The sequence below is a fragment of the Chiloscyllium plagiosum genome, unplaced genomic scaffold (assembly GCF_037043375.1).
Source record: "Chiloscyllium plagiosum isolate Xiang-an unplaced genomic scaffold, Cpla_swu_hap1 HiC_scaffold_42, whole genome shotgun sequence".
In the NCBI taxonomy this organism is placed as follows: Eukaryota; Metazoa; Chordata; class Chondrichthyes; order Orectolobiformes; family Hemiscylliidae; genus Chiloscyllium; species Chiloscyllium plagiosum.
This window is the reverse complement of record NW_028270180.1, coordinates 21,953,781-21,974,330: the sequence shown is the minus strand read 5'-3', so window position 1 is coordinate 21,974,330 and position 20,550 is coordinate 21,953,781. Positions and strand designations below refer to the sequence as shown.

The following is a 20,550-nucleotide window of genomic DNA, read 5'->3' as shown; positions in this document are numbered from 1 at the left end:
CGTGAGCATATCAATCCAGGTTAATGCTCCAGTGCAGTACTGAGGCAGTGCGGCACTCCCTGAGGTGCCCTCTTATGGATGGGGTGTGAGGCTGAGACCTCTCGGGGGTTTGTAAGAGATCCCTTGGCACCATTTTGTAGAAGAGAAGAGGCAATTACTGACTAATAGTTACACCTTAATATTATCTGCGTACTAGCACAACTCTGTACTGGATCTAAGTCATGAAAGTTTTATTTACTCTCTGGCTGGGTCAGCATTCATTGCCCATCCCTAACTAGACAAGAGTGAGCCGCATTGCTGTGGGTCTGGAGTTACGTATAGACCAGACTGGGTAAGGGTGACAGATTCCCCACCTTTTAATGGACCAGAATTTTCCTGATCCGAAACGCTGATTCTCCTGCTCCTTGGATGCTGCCTGACCTGCTGTGCTTTTCCAGAATCAGGAAAGAGTGAATGGTGAGATGGTGAATGGGGTGCTAATCAAGTGGGCTGCTTTATCCTGGATGCTGTTGTGTATTTAGAATCCGTAAGTGATGATAAGTATGGAATTCTTGTTACAGTTTTCACTGACATATGAAATATTGTTCTGTCTTGATTACAACCTCACAATGTCAGGAATTGTCCCTGTGTATTATTGGCCAGTGGTAGCAACATCACCATTTTCAGTTGTGATGGATTTTGGTTAGGATTTTAACTGTACAGAAAAGTGTTAAATATGGTTTTGGCCTGATCTCCAGAATCTGCAATCCTCCCTTTCTCCAGAATTGACAGCGGTTATATAATTGTCACTAGGCCATCTTTTTATTTGCAACTGAATTTGAACATCACCATCTGTCGAGGTGGGATTAACCTGGGGTTTTTTGGATTGCTACACTATACCACCACCTCCCCTGCTGGCCACTGTGCTCCTACATTACATCAGAGGCTACACGTCACAAGTACTTCATTGATTTGGATAACTCGAGATGTCTGCTGCTTACGAACAACACAATGTAAGTACTGTTTGGTGAAGGTGCCAAAGTGTCAATTAATCTTTACAGAAACCACCACACCCCATCAACATGATTACCCAGATCTCCATTGTTCCTCACAATATGATTAAGTTGCAACCTGTTATTATTTTTCATCTGTTCCACAATTTGAATTGACCTGCTTTGATTCTCCCATGAGATGTGGCCATTACTGGCTGGGCCTGCATTTATTGCCTATCTCTAGTTAGTTAAGAGTTGGCCACATAGCCGTGGGTCTGGAGTTGCATGTGACTAAATTGGGTATGGTTGACAGATTTCCATCTCTAAAGGGCATTAATGAGCCATTTATTGACTCTGAGAAAGTGAGGACTGCAGATGCTGGAGATCAGAGTCGAGAATTTTCCTGATGAAGAGCTTATGCCTGAAACATCGATTCTACTGCTCCTCGGATGCTGCCTGACCTGCTGTGTTTTCCCAGCACCACAGTCTTGACATTTATAGAATGTGTCCCTAGTTGCCCCTTGAGAAGGTGGGGGTGAGCTGCTTTTTTGAACCACTGCGTTCCCTGTGCTGTAGGTAGACCCACAATGCCTTTTGCAAAGGGATTCCAGGGTTTTGACCCGACACACTGAAGGATCGGAGACATATTTGGTGAGAGGCTTGGAGAGGACCTTGCAAGTGGTTGTACCTGCTGCCCTTGCATTTCAAGAGGTCACAGGATTGGAAGATGTTGTTGAAGGAACCGTGATGAGTTGCTGTAGTGCACCTTGTAGGTGGTCCATCCTGTAGCCCCTGTGTATCAGTGGTGGAGGGAGTGAATGGTGAGATGCTGAAAGAGGTGTCAGTCAAGTGGGCTGCTTTATCCTGGATGGCATTCGGTACTTAGAATCCATAAGTGATGATAAGTATGGAATTCTTGTTACAGTTTTCACTGACATATGAAATATTGTTATGTCTTGATTACAACCTCACAGTGTCAGGAATTGTCTCTGCATATTATCGATCAGTGGTAACAACATCACCATTTTCAGTTATGACAAATTTTGGTTAGGATTTTAACTGTACAGAATAGTGTTAAATATGGTTTTGGCCTGATACCTTGAACGCTATTGGTTATTTTTTCTTTCAGACAAACGTTTTGTAACATCATTGCTCAGATAACCGAAGAGACCCAGCCAGGATTCGAAACCACATTGAAGTCCCATGCAGTGTCCGAGGACACTGATGTCAAGTTTACCTGCATAGTTACAGGTGAATCCATTCTTTTCTCAAGTGATGTGATGACCAAATGATTTTGTGTGCCCAATGACCAGAAATGTTACTCATGTAGCATAGAGACATAGAGTCACAGGGGTTGATGGCAGTCTCGAGAGTGAGTCTCCCCAGGACAAAGGCCAGCCTGTTCGGAAGGCGTTAGATTAGATTAGATTACTTACAGTGTGGAAACAGGCCCTTCGGCCCAACAAGTCCACACCGACCCGCAACCCACCCAGACCCCTACATTTACCCCTTACCTAACACTACGGGCAATTTAGCATGGCCAATTCACCTGACCTGCACATCTTTGGACTGTGGGAGGAAACCGGAGGAAACCCACGCAGACACGGGGAGAATGTGCAAACTCCACACAGTCAGTCGCCTGAGGCGGGAATTGAACCCGGGTCTCTGGCGCTGTGAGGCAGCAGTGCTAACCACTGTGCCACCGTGCCGCCCACAACTTGCCTGCAGTACTCCAGAGGACGATCCTAGTTTGAACATCAGCAGTGAGCAAAGGTTAGAATCCTCCATTACGAGTCTATGGAATCGTAGTCTCCATACATTTGGAGGTCAATTGTTTGAGTTTTTGGTTTGTGTTTATAACCATGAAACCTCATGGAATGGCCGACTGGAATCCCAAGTAGAAACTCTAATACTAATCATTAGCTTTGCTCAAAGGACCCAGGTTGGCTTTGGCTTGACGACATTGGATGACAAATACCCCACATTCCAGTACATTTTGGATTTTGTGCACATTGCCTGGTCCTGGCAATATTTTATAACTTGGCAAGAAGGCTCAGCGTGATTGAGGCTCCAGGTTTATATTGATTTGTGATTAGGATGGGACTGTACAAATCATCAGAAACTCACCATCGTTTTCCAGTCCTCAGTATAAGGTACATGTGCACAACATGATGAAGGGCAATCTTTTGTAGATAGTTCATAGGGGAGATGATGGCCTTGTGCTATTAACACTGGGCGATTTAACCCAGAGACCCAAGTGAATTAGATGGGTTTTTAATCATAATCGGCAATAGTTCCAATCGCAGTGACTAGTTTCCAGTTCCAGGTTTTTAATTCATAGAATCTAAATGCACCAGCTGCTGCAATGGGATTCGAACCCATGCCTGCTGAGTGTCAGCCTGGGCCTTTGGATTACCGGCTTAAAGACGTTACCACAACACCCCAGACTTCGGTAAACAGAGTCAACTCTTAACTGCTCCCAAAATGGCCCGAGTAAGCTGCTCAGTTCAAGATCAGTTTGCGTTGGGCAGTAAATCCTGGCATTGTCAGTGATGCCCACATCCCATTAGTGAATAAAGTGAAACATTTGGGCCTGTATCCAGCCGGAACCAGATAGGAGTACCTTGTCAATCCCAGTTTGGTCAGCTCTAATCTTTGGTTTAAATAATTCCAAATGCAAACACAATAGATGTGTTATTGTGTGTGTGTGTATGTGTTTGTGTGCATATGTGTGTGCGTGTGTGTGTCTGTCTGTGTGTGTGTGTGTGTCTATGTCTCTGTGTGTGCATGTGTGTGTGTCTGTGTCTGTGTGTGTCTCTGTGTGTGCTTGTGTGTGTCTGTGTTTGCATGTGTGTGTGTATCTCTGTGTGTGTGTGTGTGGTCTTCATTGGAGGGGGCATTGAGTATCAGGATAGATATGTTATGCTGAAGCTTTATAGCTTTTAGTTAGGCCACACTTGGAATATTGTGTACATTCTGGTCACCACACTACCAGAAGGAAGTGGATACTTTGGAGAGGGTGCAGGAAAGGATTGCCAGGATGTTGCCTGGTACGGGGGAATTTAGCTATGAAGAAAGGTTGGATAGACTGGGTTTTTTTTCACTGGAACGCAGGAGGTTGAGGGGCGACCTGATAGAGGTTTATAAGATTGTGAATGGCGTGGATAGAGTGGGAAGTATGAAGTTGTTTTCCCAGGAGGAGTCAGTTACTAGGGGACACAGGCTCAAGGTGTGAGGAAGGAGTTCTAAAAGAGCTGTGCAAGGCTCGTTTTTCCCACAAAGGGCGGTGAGTGCCTGGAACGCATTGCCAGAGGTGGTGGTGGAAGCAGACACAATAGCAGCATTCAAGAAGCACCTGGACGAGTACGTGAGCAGAAAGGGAATAGGGGGATATGGATCCTGTACATGTAAACAGTTTTAATTTGGAAGGTCAAAATGTGGTGGCGCCTGGAGGGCCAAAGGGCCTATTTCTGTGCTGTATTGTTCTTTGTTCTTGAAGTGTGTGAGGGAGTGAGGGTGGGAGGGTGTCAGGGAGTGCAGGAATGTGAGGGAGTGTCTGAGTGAGTGTATGGGTGTGTGAGGGAGTCTGGGTGTGTGTGAAGATTGTGGGAATGTGTGAGGGAGTGTGGGAATGTGTGAGGGAGTGTGGGAATGTGTGAGGGAGTGTGGGTGTGTGTGTGTGAGGGAGTGTGGGTGTGTGTGTATGAGGGAGTGTGGGTGTGTGTGTGAGGGCGTGTGGGTGTGTGTGAGGGAGTGTGTGTGAGGGGGTGGGTGGGTGTGTGTGTGTGTGTGGGTGTGTGAGGGAGTGGGTGTGTGTGTGTGAGGGAGTGTGGGTGTGGGTGTGTGAGGGAGTCTGGATGTGTGTGTGTGTGTGAGGGAGTGTGGGTGTGTGTGAGGACGTGTATGGGAGTGGGAGTGGGAGTGTGTGCAGGCCGGCTGTGTGCTATACTGTCCCAGAAGAAGGGTATGCTTGCTCAGACCAAGAACCTGGGCGTTTAATGTGGGGGAGACTTCCACTTCCGCTCATGTAACAGACTCGGAAACTCTCTTACTTTGATTGGCTGACAGAAGAGCATCTGATGGATTTACAAATTGGGAGTCTCATTGGTTGACCGCTTTGTGCTGAGGTGCTGCTGAGGTGGGAGCTGTAATACATGCCCCCGCGGTAGGAACACTACCTAGTGTACCACACAACTCAGTGGAGCTCATGTACTTATTCAGTGAACCCCTTAAGGCAGCTGGACGCTGCTTAGGACAGCCTTGGGGTTGCTCTGGGACAAACACTGAGGTGAGATCTTATTCACTAACTAAGCAATCAATTCCTTCATATTTGTGTGGCATCACCAAAATATAATAACCAATTTTTGCAAGTCAAGTTGTGATTTGGTTTGAAGTGGATTGGGAAGTGTGCAGAATCTGTCGCACATTCTTTTCTGCCCAGTCCTACTGCTTGCTCTCACCTGATCGGACAAGAAAAATTAAATAATCGCATTTGGCTTCAGCTGAAGCAGGTCAGTTGAGATCATATGCAACCTAGTCAGGAAGGCCAGGTTGCTGTAGCAACGGGCACACTTCCCAGGAGGGTCAGTTCCATCACATTCCTGACCAGGCATCTCTCCCACTTTTACTGCCCGCCATGGGTATGTGTTGGTAGGATTTGCATGTTGGTACTCAACCAGTTTGGCTCCAGGCTGGACCCAGCCCCCTTGACCATCAGGGCCTGGAGTGAGTCTTCAACCCAAATGGTTTGACTCCATGAGAGAGATGCTGCCCCATGTGGCCGGAGACTTCTGTTCAGGTCATGTGTGGGTCCAGCCTGAGACAGGGACTGACATCGCGGGCTGTGGTGTTGCTGTGGATCTGGGCTGCCAATCTGAGGAGACCCTTGACCACCCTCCTCCCCGCAGAGCCCTGGGCCCCAGGTTATATCCTCTATCTGTCTCCTAGCCCTAGTTGCCACGTGGTTCAATTCCACAGTGAAGAATGTATATGATGAATTTATGTGATGAACAATATATTTACCGCGGGCTGTAATACAGGAATGGTGCACTTATAGAGTCATAGAGACGTACAGCACAGAAACGACCCTTCGGTCCAACCTGTCCATGCCGACCAGATATCCCAACCCAATCTAGTCCCACCTGCCAGCACCGGCCCATATCCCTCCAAACCCTTCCTATTCATATCCCCATCCAGGTACCCTTTAAATGATTCAATTTACTAGCCTCCACCACTTCCTCTGGCAGCTCATCCGATACTCCACTTGCTCTGTCATATCTGGGCTGCCACTTTCTTCTTGAATTTGTTTGTACGTTTTTCTTTTGGTTCTAAATAATTGTGACATGAATATATTTCTAATGTGATTACTGAGGTAGTATACAAATGCTTTGGGGGGGGGGGGGTGTCAGTTAGCTCAATTTGCTGGACAGTGGACAGGAGAATGTGGGGACTGCAGATGCTGGGGAGTCGGTGTCGAGAGTGTGGTGCTGGAAAAGCAGCATCCGAGGAGCAGGAAATCGACGTTTTGAGGCATCAGCCCTTCGTCGGGAATGGTCGGGCTGGACAGTGGTCTGCCATGTACAGTACCATCCAACAGCAGGTTCCTGCACCAGCTGAGGTTACTATAAAAGCCTCTCCTTCCTAACCTCTCCCCTCACCCGAGGCACAGTGACCCACCGGTTAAACCACACCCGGTCACCTCTCTCTCTAATGAAAGAGCAGCTCGATGGTCCAGTCAGACTTTGGTGACTGAATGTGAATGTTTCAATGTAACCACTCTGTCATTCACCTCCTGGACTGTCAACCAAAAGACTGTTATAATTATTATGATATTCAATTGCTATCCTGTTGGGCAGTGGGTCATTCCTATTTCTAACGAGAAAGTAAATCCAGAGCCTTTAGATTCCATAAATATTCCTGAACACTGTATACAGTATTACCCACAATGCACTTTGTTCTTTTATATATTTCACTCCAATAGAGTTTTGGCTGCTCCTGTTTTGGAGATGGAAGTCCATTCCCGTTAGAAATTTGAAATTGTTCCTAATGCAAAGTTACTGTCTGTGTCAGTGTCTTACTCTGTCAGTATCTCTCAGTGTAAATGTCTCTCTCTCTCTGTGTCCGTGTCTCTGTGTGTCCGTATCTCTCTGTGTTAGAGTTTCTGTGTCAGTCTCTGTGTCTGTGTCTCTCTGTGTCTGTGTCTCTCTCAGTGACTGTGTCTCATTGTGTCAGTTTCTCTCTGTGCCAGTCTCTCTACCTTCGCGTCTCTCTCTCTGTCCCTGTGTCAGTATGCCTCTCTGTGTTTCTCTCAGTGTCTGTATCTCGTGGTCTTCATGTCTCTCTGTGTGGCGTCTCTTTGTGTTAGTGTCTCTCTCTCTCTGTGTCATTGTCTCTCTCTGTGTCTGTCTCTCTCTGTGTCTGTGTCTCTGTGTGTCAGTCTCTGTCTAAGTCAGAATCTCTCTATCTTCATTTCTCTCTGGTGTGTCTCTCTCTGTGTCAGTGTCTCTCTCTGTCTGTGTCGCTCTCTCTGTCTGTGTCTCTCTCTGTGTCCGTGTCTCTCTGTATCTGTCTCTCTCTGTGTCTGTGTCTCTCTCTGTATCTATGTCCGTGACTCTCTATCTGTGTCTCTCTCTGTGTGTCCGTGTCTCTCTGTATCTGTCTCTCTGTGTCAATGTCTCTGTGTGTCCGTGTCTCTCTCTCTCTCTCTGTCTGTGTCTCTCTCTGTGTCAGTGTCTCTCTCTGTCTGTGTCGCTCTCTGTGTCTGTGTCTCTCTCTGTGTCCGTGTTTCTCTGTATCTGTCTCTCTCTCTGTCTGTGTCTCTCTCTGTATCTATGTCCGTGACTCTCTATCTGTGTCTCTCTCTGTGTGTCTGTCTCTCTCTGTGTCAATGTCTCTGTGTGTCCGTGTCTCTCTCTCTCTCTCTCTCTCTCTGTCTGTGTCTCTCTGTCCCTGTGGCACTCTGTCAGAGTCTCTCTGTAGCTGTGTAAGTGCTGAACACACACTCCAATCTGCCTCTTCACTCTTATGAGGCTCACAGAAGATAAGTTCATGACGAAAGAACTTTAATTTGTATAGCGCCATAAGCCACTTTAAGACATCCCAAACTACATGATAGCTAATGAAACACTTTTAGCTGCATCAGTGTAATGAAACAGCAACCAATTTGCACACAGCAAGCCTCTTCACCCAGTAGATGTCTCACTGCATTAACAACTTTGGGGTTTTAACAGCTGTTTGTACAAAGATGTAATTATCGTTCTCAGAATCTTTCATAACCTTAGCACGTACCCATCCGTGTTAGAAAGGCAGGTCTCTGTCACGGCTAAACTAGAAAATATCTTTGAGTCAGCCAATACCGTGATGCTAATACACACATCTGGGATAGGTGGGACTTTAACCCAGGTCTCCTAGCTCAGGGAGAGGGACACTACCGCTGTATTCCATGGTGACAGAAGGTGATGTTGATTGGATTTGGTATTAGCAGGTTAATTAAAAAATAAGAAAACGAAAACAGATGGAGTTTGTAGCGCCCCTGTCTCTGAGCCAGGAGGCCTGCATTCGAATCCTGATGTATCATAACATCAACGAATAGGATGATTAGAAAATAAAATCTGAACCAGGCCAGGACCACACTCAAACAGAACGATACTCCGTGAGGTAAGGGAAAAGCTGGTTCCTCCAATCCCACCGCAGTGGGGTGGGCTCCTGGGGTTTGGAGTGCGTTCTGTCCCCCTGGAATCCCATCAAAATCCTCCCTTGTTCCTTTCCCTTCTGTTATTGTTGCACTGACCCCTGGTGAGCCGTACCCGTAATTTGTTAATTCGTTTAATGACGGGGATGGGTTAGTTGGTTCAGTGACCAAGGTGAGATAGTTGGTTTAGTGACGGGGATGGGTTAGTTAGTTTAATGACAGGGGTGAGTTAGTTGGTTTAGTGACGGGGGTGAGTTAGTTGGTTTAATGACTGGGATGGATTAGTTGGTTTAGTAACGGGATTGGGTTAGTTGGTTTAATGACGGGATTGGGTTAGTTGGTTTAGTGAGCAGGGTGAGTTAGTTGATTTAGTGACTGGGGTGAGTTAGTTGGTTAAGTGACGGGGATGGGTTAGTTTGTTTAATGACGGGGATGGATTAGTTGGTTTAGTAACGGGGATGGGTTAGTTGGTTTAATGACAGGGTTGGGTTATTTGGTTTAGTGACTGGGGTGAGTTAGTTGGTTCAATGACAGGGATGGGTTAGTTGGTTTGATGACAGGGATGGGTTAGTTGGTTTAGTGATGGGGTGATTCAGAGCTAGTTTTATTGAAAACAGAAGGAGCTGGGTCCTTTCTCTCGTGTTCAGTGATAGGTTTAGGCAGCGAGCGGTGGATGGGCTGCATTCACATCCGACTGTGAGGGAATACACGGTGTCCATCAGTATCCTCAAGGAATAGGTACCACAGAGGCTGGAGTGCCTTATCTCCTGTTCCAAATCCATTCTGATTTATCCCCTCTCTCTGCTTCCCCCCCCCCCCCCCTTAGAGATGTTCAGTGTTTATAACTGGGTGATTGGTTTTTGATTAGATTAGATTAGATTACTTAGTGTGGAAACAGGCCCTTCGGCCCAACAAAATGACACGGCCAGCTTTATTAATGGAAAATGAAAGAACGTGCTTATTTCACAGTGGGGCTGACCTCTGGGCAGGGTAAGGATCCAGGAGGGAAAGGTGGGAAAACAAACACTTCGTCAGTCTTTGCTGCCCGGGTTCACAAGATGGCTGTTGGTCTGTGACTTTGCAGAACCTCCTGGTCCATTCTGTTGGAATATTGACTGGAACGCCAAGTGGGACTCCCCATGTGCTTCTCTGAAATAGGGCCATGGGATCTTGCCATGCAGGGATCTCGGCCTCTCCTAAAAGCTCCTATTTCTGACAGTGCTGCCTAAATGATCCATTTGTTCCCTGGTGTGAGCAAATAGCCCCTCTGACATACAGAGACAGAGATCCACCAGAGATCAATCAGAATGTGTTTGGGAAATAAAATGGGGTTAGTTCAGTGAAAAAAGCTTTGCTTAAGATCAGTGTCATAGAGTCATAGAGATGTACAGCACGGAAACAGACACTTCAGTCCAACTCGTCTGTGCTGACCAGATATCCCAACCCAATCTAGTCCCACCTGCCAGCACCAGGTCCATATCGCTCCCAAACCCTTCCTATTCATATACCCAGCTGAAAATGTGTTGCTGGAAAAGCGCAGCAGGTCAGGCAGCATCCAAGGAGCAGGAGAATCAACGTTTCGGGCATGAGTCCTTCTTCAGGAATTCATATACCCATCCAAATGCCTTTTAAATGTTGCAATTGTACCAGCCTCCACCACTTCCTCTGGCAGCTCATTCCATACACGTACCATCCTCTGCATGAAAACATTGCCCCTTAGGTCCCTTTTAAATTTTTTCCCTCTCACCTTAAACTAAAGCCTTTAGTTGAGGACTCCCCTCCACTGGGGAAAATGTCTTGTCTATTTAACCTCTCCATTGCCCCTCATGATTTTATAAATCTCTATAACCTCAGCCTCGATGCTCTGGGCAAGATAGCCCAAGCCTATTCAGCCTCTCCCTATCACTCCAACCCTGGCAATATCCTTGTAAAACTTTTCTGAATCCTCTCAAGGTTCACAACATCCTTCCTCCAGGAGGGAGACACAGAGCACAATGGGATCTCTTCAGGAGATGGTTGACAAAGGGAGCATTGAAGTTTAACTGGGACCTGATTTATAAAATAAGTGTCAGGGAGGGTGGTTACTCAGATACTATATTATTTGATAAATGGGCGTGTTTCTAGTGAGCTGCTCTGGAATGGGCTCAGAAAGTGTTGTTAAGCTCAGGAGTCATGGAGTATTATTTGCGTCTGAAAGATTAGTCCGAGCAAGAATGTGGCTCCGTTAAACAGCTGGAGCTGTTTGTGAGACCCTGTGATGTCCCCGGTCTCAGTTTACAGTTTGGTACAACAGTTAAAATGCAGTTCCACTTTGGTACAGTGATATTTTTGGAACAAACCATATGACATGTGTGCACAGGGACAAAACAGGCAGCGGCCTGTCAGCTGGTACAAGTTGTTGTTATTGTCGTTTGTCAGATCACTTGGATGACCACCCGCCCCCCCCCACCACCACAAAACGCTCAGCCTGAAGGCGTTTGTAGAAGCCACTGGGTTTGGAGAACCTTCTGAAATGTGTGTATCAGGAAAATGAACAGTCAGTGTGATAAAGCAGCCCCCACACAGCAGAGGGAAAGTATTCCTGATCTCTGCCTGGAGCACAGTCACATGGGATAGAAGGTCGCTCAGGGAGAGCCACCTGTTGTCACCCCAAATCTGAAAAGGGAGAAGCTGCGAGGTTATGGTGGTGGGATTGACTCTCGGTGAATCAGAGAGCTAACACACACACAATGGGCGGAATGGTCTCCTTCTGCACTCTTATCCATCCTGTGAACCACCATTTCCCCCTTTCCTCTGTCTTCGAGCCAGTCCTGTGTCCAAATGGCTAGTTCTCCCTGTATTCCATGAGATCTAAACTTGCTAACCCATGGGGATCCTTGTTGAATGCCTTACTGAAGTCCATATAGATCACATCTACCGCTCTGGCCTCATTGATCCTCTTTATTACTTCCTCAAAAAACTCAATCAAATTTGTGAGACATGATTTCCCATGCACAAAGCCATGTTGACTGTCCCTAATCAGTCCTTGCCTTTCCAAATGCATCTACATCCTGTCCCTCAGGATTCCCTCCAACAACCTGCCCACCACCGAGGTCAGGCTCACTGGTCTATAGTTCCCTGGCTTGTCCTTACTGCCCTTCTTAAACAGTGGCACCACGTTAGCCAACCCCCAGTCTTCCAGCACCTCACCTGTGACTATCAATGATACAAATATCTCAACAAGAGGCCCAGCAATCACTTCTCTAGCTTCCCACAGAGTTCCAGGGTACACCTGATCAGGTCCTGGGGATTTATCCACTTTTAAGATGTTTAAGGCTTAAGACATCCAGCACTTCCTCCTCTGTAATCGGACATTTTTCAAGGTGTCACCATCTACTTCCCTATATTCTATATCTTCCATATCCTTTTCCACAGTAAATACTGATGCAAAATACTCATTTAGTATCTCCCCCATCTCCTGTTGTTCCACACAAAGAAGCCACCTTGCTGATCTTTGAGGGGCCCTATTCTCTCCCTAGTTACCCTTTTGTCCTTAATATATTTGTAAAAACCCTTTGCATTCTCCTTAACTCTATTTGCCAAAGCTATCTCCTGTCCCCTTTTTGCCCTCCTGATTTCCCTCTTAAGTATACTCCTACTGCCTTTATACTCTTCTAAGGATTCACTCGATCTATCCTGTCTCTACCTGATATATGCTTCCTTCTTTTTCTTAACCAAACTGTCAATTTTTCTTGTCGTCCAGCATTCCCTACACCTACCAGTCTTCCCTTTCACCCTGATAGGAATATACTTTCTCTGGACTCTTGTTATCTCATTTCTGAAGGCTTCCCATTTTCCAGCCCTCCATTAACCTGCGAACATCTACCCCCAATCAACGTTTGAAAGTTCTTGCCGAATACCATCAAAATTGGTCTTCCTCCAATTTAGAACTTCAACTTTTAGATTTGATCTATCGTTTTCCATCACTATTTCAAAACTAATAGAATGATGGTCACTGGCCCCAGAGTGCTCCCAGCAGAGGGAGGAATAGAATTTATATATAGATCCTCCAAAAATTGTAAATGACTGTTGCTGCACCTTTACAGTTCAATGGATCTGGCTCATGATAAACATAAAATTAAAATGTGACGGTTACATTTCCATTTCCAAAAGCATTTCAAACTGCAAAAGGGAATAAAGAGCATGTTTTGATCTCACGCTGTGGGATCTAATCTAAGAGCACGCCATAAAACATGGAACAATACAGCGCAGAACAGGCCCTTCGGCCCTCGATGTTGCGCCGACCTGTGAACTAATCTGAGCCCATCCCCCGACACTATCCCATCAACATCCATGTGCTTATCCACGGACTGTTTAAATGCCCCTAATGTGGCTGAGTTAACTACATTGGTGGGCAGGGCATTCCACACCCTTACCACTCTCTGAGGAAAGAACCTGCCTCTGACACCTGTCTTAAATCTATCACCCTTCAATTTGCAGCTATGTCCCCTCATAAGAGCCGATATCATTATCCTAGGAAAGAGACTCTCACTCTCCACCCTATCTAATCCTCTGATCATCTTGTATATCTCTATTAAATCCCCACTTAGCCTTTTTCTCTCCAATGAGAACAGACCCAAGTCCCTCAACCTTTCCTCAGAAGACCTTCCCTCCAGGCCAGGTGAAATCCTGCTAAATCTCCTCTGCACCTTTTCCAATGCTTCCACATTCTTCCATTTCTGCTTGTCCTTTGGCCAGATGCTTGGGAAAAGCTTTCATTTGTTTGAGTGGAGTGTGTATTGCACAGCAAGGAAGCATCGCCCCCTTCAGGGGAGAGGTCTCAGTGCAGGAGGCTGCCCTTTGACGCTCTCTCCCCAAAGCCCTTAGAGAACGGGGTAGGTCCGGGGAGGACATGGTTGTCCAGCTGTGTGCAGACGTTTCCCAGCTGAGGCCATGCAACCTCCTTCATGCTATCCCAGATGAACCTCCCCCCCCCCCCGCCACCACCAGTTTGCAGATTGAGACTGGGCCTCACACAGAGAAGGTTCACTTGGGTGATCCCAGCGATTGGTGGACTGTCTTATGAGGAGAGAGAGAGTAGATTGAGCCTGTATTCAAGAGAGTTTTGAAGAATGAGAGGTAAACATTACATGATTCTTATCGATTTGACTGGGTCGATGCAGAGAGGCGGTTTTCCCTTCTGGGAGAGTCTAGGACCACAGGCTATCATCTCACAGTAAGGAGTCACCAAGTTGGGATAGAAATGAGGAGGAATTTCTTCTCCCAGAATGGACTGAGTCTGTGGAATTCTTTACCACAGAGGCTGGGACATTAAGTATATTCAAGGCTGAGTTAGACAGGTTTCTAATCACTGAGGGGAGTCAAGGGTTAAACGGAAAAGGCAGGAAAGTAGAATTGAGGATGATCAGACCTTCCATGATCTCATTGAGTGGGGGAGCAGACTCAGTGGGCTGAACGGCTTACTTCTGCTCACATGTCTTATGGTGCTCCCATCTCTCGCTGGGCGTGTTTTCAGTAAGGGTGGGGTGGGGGCAAAGGGCACACCAAACAGATTGGGTATTAAGTCGGACAGGTTGGACCGACGGGTCTGTTTCCATGCTGTACATCTCTGTGACTCTATAAGTCAGACCACCTTCCCACCTATCACCGAGCTCACTCCCATAATTCCTCAGGTGGCAGTGGGTTGTCCACTCACCACATCTTAAATAAATCCAGGGACGGGTCAGTTCGGCTTGTGACAGGTTTGGTAACCCGGGCAGTCCTCTGCTGCTGCCATGACACCCAAAAGCGGCACCTCAGCGATGAGGCGTGTGGCACGTTTCCAGGAAGTGGGACCTTCCCCCGGACGTTGGAAGTTGAGAACTCGGGGCAACTGCCGGAAAGCATGAGCTGACCATTCGGTGTGACATGGTGTTCTGTATCCTGGCTCAGGATGACTGGGTCACGAAGAGGCTGCTGCTGGAGCTCTGCGCCTTACACTGATCTGTTGTACCTGTGCTCAGCTCACTCAGAGTAGGGCACTCACTTTACAGTCACATTGCTGTTACACGTGAATACTCCCAGTACTTGACAGAACTTCAGACCATGACTGTAGTCAGACAAGAGTACCCAGGCCATTCTCAAAGGCAGTCTAGCCCCTACTCTGCCTCCCCCAGTAAAATGCAGTCTCTTGCCCTGTGGAATGATGGGAGTTGGCTCAGCCTCCATGCCAGATCTCCTCACCCATGAGAGTCAGTGACCTTAGTATCACGTTGCTGAGCCTGCCAGAGAGCCCCTCCTATTAGAGTCAGCTGGGGAGCGCTCCCCACTCCCCTCTTTGCAGTCTACAAAGTCAGTCAGTGGACCAATGTTTCTAATGTACAGCCTTGCCCTTCACTTAAATGTAATTAGCCAGATCAAAAATGATGGGCAACCCACTCCAGGCCTTTCTAGTGAGAGAGTGTGTGGTGTTTAATTATGTATTACTACCCCACCGACAGCGATAAAGCACAACGTGGAGCTCCCTCACACTGAGAGCTCACAAAGGGTGATGGGAGGGCTGTCTGCACAGATAGGGATGCAAAGGCAACTGCACTGGCACATCTTAAGGCCCCTGCTGGATTGTGGGGATGAAAAGACCTGAGCCAAACTGTTGAGTTGTTGTTCTGTTTCGTTGACAGTTTGTAGATATCGAATTTTCAGTGATTTTCCCAAGCTGCTTTTTCACTGGTCACTGGCGTTTTGGAGTTTGAGACTGAGAAAGGAGAGCTCCCAGTATCCTTGCTGTCATCCGTCCACGTTGCTTTCTCTCATTGCTGCTTTGGCGACATTTGCGGATTCTGGTTGACTCCGTCACCATTTCAGTTCAAACTAGTTAGCTGTGAGTCACTCCTCTGTAAGTCCATTATCGTTCAGTGGGGAGTAAAACATGAGGTTCTTGATGCCCTGCTGAGATTCAGTGCCGTTTAAGAGGGGGGGGGGGTGCCCTGAGTTTGAGAGGTGACTTAATTGAGACACACAAGATAATCAGAGGGTTAGATAGGGTGGACAGTGAGAGCCTTTTTCCTCAGATGGTGATGGCTAGCATGAGGAGACATAGCTTTAAATTGAGGGGTGATAGATATAGGACAGATGTCAGAGGTAGTTCCTTTACTCAGAGAGTAGTAAGGGCGTGGAAAGGTTCTAATGGAGCAAGCTCTCTCTACCCTTTTGTACACGTTTACTTTCCTCCACAATGTTGTAACACGATATGCTGGGGGGGGGAGGGGGGAGGTGTTTATACGACATGGGGTCTGAACTGGATGTATTTCATTTCCAGGTCACCCAGCACCAGAGATCACTTGGTACAAAGACGACAAGGAGATGGACCGATACTGCGGCCTTCCCAAATACCAAATATTCCGCTACGGGAAGAAGCACTCTCTTCACCTGTATAAGTAAGTGGGGGAGCGGTGACATCACTGCCCAGGGCCTAGACTGGAACTTCAGGGTGGTTTCAAATCCATCGCAACTGGTGGGATTTAGATTTAGCTAGTTATACCGCAAACCTTATATTAACCAGCCCCTATGGGACCAGGAGTGTCCCAGGTGATCAAATATTCCAGATAATCGAGAGGTACGCATCACCGCAGTAAATCCTGACCAAGCAAAGTTAAAAATCACACAGGTTATAGTCCAACAGGTTTATTTGGAAGCATACTAGCGTTTGGAGCGCTGTTCCTTCATCATGTATGATGGGGCAGGATCATAGGACACAGAATTTATAATAAAAGATCAAAGTCAGTCCATGTGACATTTTATAAATTCCTATCTTGGAAATAGAACCTCTCTGACTCAAGATTGGGATTCAGACAGACTCTAACCTCACACCTTTAGTTCATTGTTATGAGCGAAGATGTCACTTTTTATAAAACCTTGAATGATCTCGGGGCTGTAACTTGAAAGACGTTCTGGGATTTACATATTCATCAACTGAAACCTGCATCCCCATTCTAACTGATTAAAGATTTAACAACAATCTAGGATTTGTTCAATACATCACATCAGTTGTATGACACTTTGATCTTTTACTATAAATTCTGTGTCCTATGATCCTGCCCCACTAGCTACCTGATGGATTAGTAGCGCTCCGAAAGCTTGTACTTCCAGATACTCCTGTTGGATTATAACATAGTGTTGTGTGACCTTTAACTTTGAGATATCAACATCCCTCAAAAAATCCTGCGTAAAAACACTGCTAAAATCACAAATACACAAATTTTAGTAACAGAAATGTAATTAGAACATAGAACATTCCAGCGCAGTACAGACCCTTCGGCCCTCGATGTTGCACTGACCTGTGGAACCAATCTGAAGCCCATCTATCCTACACTATTCCATTTTCATCCATATGTTTATCCAATGCCCATTTAAATGCCCTTAAAGTTGGCGAGTCCACTACTGTTGCGGGCAGGGCATTCCACACCCCTACTACTCTCTGAGTAAAGAAACTACCCCTGTTATCTGTCCTATATCTATCACCCCTCAATTTAAAGCTATGTCCCCTCATGCTAGCCATCACCATCCAAGGAAAAAGGCTCTTACTGTCCACCCTATCAAACCCTCTGATTATCTTATATGTCTCAATTAAGTCACCTCTCAAACTTCTTCTCTCTAACGAAAACAGCCTCAAGTCCCTCAGACTTTCCCCATAAGACCTTCCCTCCATACCGGGCAACATCCTAGTAAATCTCATCTGAACCCTTTCCAAAGCTTCCACATTCTTCCTATAATGCGGTGACCAGAACTGTACACAATACTCCAAGTGCGGCCGCACCAGAGTTTTGTTCAGCTGTAGCATGACCTCATGGCTCCAAAACTCAATCCCTTTACCAATAAAAGCTAACACACCGTATGCCATCTTAACAACCCTGTCAACCTGGGTGGCAACTTTCAGGGATCTATGTATGTGGATACCAAGATCTCTCTGCTCATCTACACTACCAAGAATCTTACCATTAACCCAGGACTCTGTATTCCTGTTGCTCCTTCCAAAGTGAATCACCTCACGTTTTTCCGCATGATACTCCATTTGCCTTCTCTGAGCCCAGCACTGCAGCTTATCTATGTCTCTCTGTAACCTACAACATCGTTCAGCACTATCCACAACTGTACCGACCTTAGTGTCATCGGCAAATTTACTAATCTATCCTTCCTTCCATGCCCTCATCCAGGTAATTTATAAAAATGACAAACAGCAGTGGCCCCAAACAGATCCTTGCGGTACACCACCAGTAACTGAACTCCAGGATGAACATTTCCCATCAACCCAACCCTCTGTCTTCTTTCAGCTAGCCAATTTCTGACCCAAACCGCTAAATCACCTTCAATCCCATGCCTCCGTATTTTCTAGGAGAAAGTGAGGCCTGCAGATGCTGGAGATCAGAGCTGAAAATGTGTTGCTGGAAAAGCGCAGCAGGTCAGGCAGCATCCAAGGAGCAGGAGAATCGACGTTTCGGGCAAGAGCCCTTCTTCAGGAGTGAGGAGGGTGTGCTAAGCAGGCTAAGATAAAAGGTAGGGCGAAGGGACTTGGGGGAGGGGCGTTGGAAATGCGATAGGTGGAAGGAGGTTAAGGTGAGGGTGATAGGCCGGAATGGGGTGGGTGCGGAGAGGTCAGGAAGACGATTGCAGGTTAAATAGGTGGTGCTGAGTTCGAGGGTTGGGACTGAGACAAGGAGGGGGGAGGGGAAATGAGGAAACTGGAGAAATCCGAGTTCATCCCTTGTGGTTGGAGAGTTCCTAGGCGGAAGATGAGGCGCTCTTCCTCCAGCCGTCGTGTTGCTATGGTCTGGCGATGGCGGAGTCCAAGGACCTGCATGTCTTTGGTGGAGTGGGAGGGGGAGTTGAAGTGTTGAGCCACTTGCTGAATGTTTCAGAGAACACCTCTGGGACACCCGGACCAACCAACCCAACCACCCCGTGGCTCAACACTTCAACACCCCCTCCCACTCCACCAAAGACATGCAGGTCCTTGGACTCCTCCATCGCCAGACCATAGCAACACGACGGTTGGAGGAAGAGCGCCTCATCTTCCGCCTAGGAACCCTCCAACCACAAGGGATGAACTCAGATTTCTCCAGTTTCCTCATTTCCCCTCCCCCCACTTTGTCTCAGTCCCAATCCTTGAACTCAGCACCACCTACCTAACCTGCAATCTTCTTCCTGACCTCTCCGCTCCCACCCCCTCTCCAGCCTATCACCCTCACCTTAACCTCCTTCCACCTATCGCATTTCCAACGCCCCTCCCCCAAGTCCCTCCTCCCTACCTTTTATCTTAGCCTGCTTGGCACACCCTCCTCATTCCTGAAGAAGGGCTCATGCCCGAAACGTCGATTCTCCTGTTCCTTGGATGCTGCCTGACCTGCTGTGCTTTTCCAGCAACACATTTTCAGCTCCGTATTTTCTACAATAGCCTACCATGGGGAACCTTATCAAATGCCTTACTGAAATCCATATACATCACATAAACCACTTTACCCTTATTCACCTGTGGGGGCTAACACCTTCAACATATTATCTAGCTATCACCATTGTTAACAGCTAACCTGACAATGTAACTTTTTAAAAAAAGGTATTGTGATTTACACATGAAAGAAGTGAAACTATCACTGTATTCTAACAGATGAAAGGCTTATTAGACAATCAATTTCTCAATGTATAATTTCAGTTACATCACACTGTATATGTTTGCTATAAATTCTGTGCGTTAGGATTGAGCCCTCAACTACCACCTGATAAAGGAGCGTCGCTCCGAAAGCTAGTGTGCTTCCAATTAAATCTGTTGGACTATAACCTGGTGTTGTGTGACTTTTAACTTGGTCTAACATTCCTAGGGTTGTCTCTACTCCCCTTCTTGAACAAGGGGACAACATTTGCTAACCTCCAGTATTCTGGCACTATTCCTGTAGACAATGACGACATAAAGATCAAAGTCAAAGGCTCTGCAATCTCCTCCCTGACTTCCCAGAGAATCCCAGGATAAATCCTCTCCAGCCCAGAGGATTTATCTATTTTCACACTTTCTAGAATTGTTTAACACCTCCTCCTTGTGAACTTCAATCCCATCTAGTCTATCTAGTAGCCTGTATTCTCCTCAACAGCATTGTCTTTTTCCAGTGTGAATATTGAATACTGACAAAGAATATTCATTTAATGCTTCCCCTATCTCCTTGGACTCCACGCACAACTTCCCACTACTGTCCTTGATTGGCCCTAATCTTTCAGGAGGTTTAACCATCATGGTTTTATTTCATTCATAGCACAAATACTCGGATATCTCAGTAGATCGCAGTATATGAAGTTTATAATTTTTACTGGTTTATCAAGAGTACCGTGGGCGGCACGGTGGCACAGTGGTTAGCACTGCTGCCTCACAGCGCCAGAGACCCGGGTTCAATTCCTGCCTCAGGCGACTGACTGTGTGGGTTTTGCACGTTCTCCCCGTGTCTGCGTGGGTTTCCTCCGGGTGCTCCGGTTTCCTCCCACAGTCCAAAGGATGTGCAGGGTCAGGTGAATTGGCCATGCTAAATTGCCCATAGTGTTAGGTAAAGGGTAAACGTAGGGGTATGGGTGGGTCGGTGTGGACTTGTTGGGCCGAAGGGCCTGTTTCCACACTGTAATCTAATCTAATGTAATCTACTGGTTGATTAAGGTGCCAGTTAAAACAAAGTCTGCTATATCTAGAGTTGTCAGCTGATCTCAGTGACGGTGACCCTGAAACTATTGTTGATTGTTGCCAAAACCCATCTGGTTCAGTAATGTCCTTTTTGGGAAGGAAACTGCCGTCCTTACCTTACACGTGACGCCAGACCCACACCAGTGGAGTTGATTCTTAATTGCACCCTGAAGTGGCTATAGGAAGCCGCTCAGTCT

General features: G+C 46.7%; 1 protein-coding gene and 1 long non-coding RNA gene across 3 annotated transcripts in view; one reads left to right on the top strand and one right to left on the bottom strand.

The window, feature by feature from the left end:
- Positions 1-20,550, top strand: part of alpk3a (alpha kinase 3a) — a 97,042-nt gene that overhangs the window by 8,294 nt on the left and 68,198 nt on the right. For both annotated transcript variants that reach the window (XM_087981973.1, XM_087981972.1), the window contains 2 exons: positions 2,101-2,222; positions 15,959-16,076. In XM_087981973.1, the coding sequence (XP_087838099.1) occupies positions 2,101-2,222; positions 15,959-16,076 (240 nt within the window). The remainder of the gene's footprint in view (positions 1-2,100; positions 2,223-15,958; positions 16,077-20,550) is intronic.
- The window catches only part of LOC122542613 (uncharacterized), a 35,395-nt gene that overhangs the window by 13,548 nt on the left and 1,297 nt on the right, over positions 1-20,550 (bottom strand). Inside the window, exon 2 of the long non-coding RNA XR_015754074.1 lies at positions 20,470-20,550. This exon is cut by the window's right edge and continues 41 nt beyond it. This is a non-coding gene — a long non-coding RNA (uncharacterized LOC122542613). The remainder of the gene's footprint in view (positions 1-20,469) is intronic.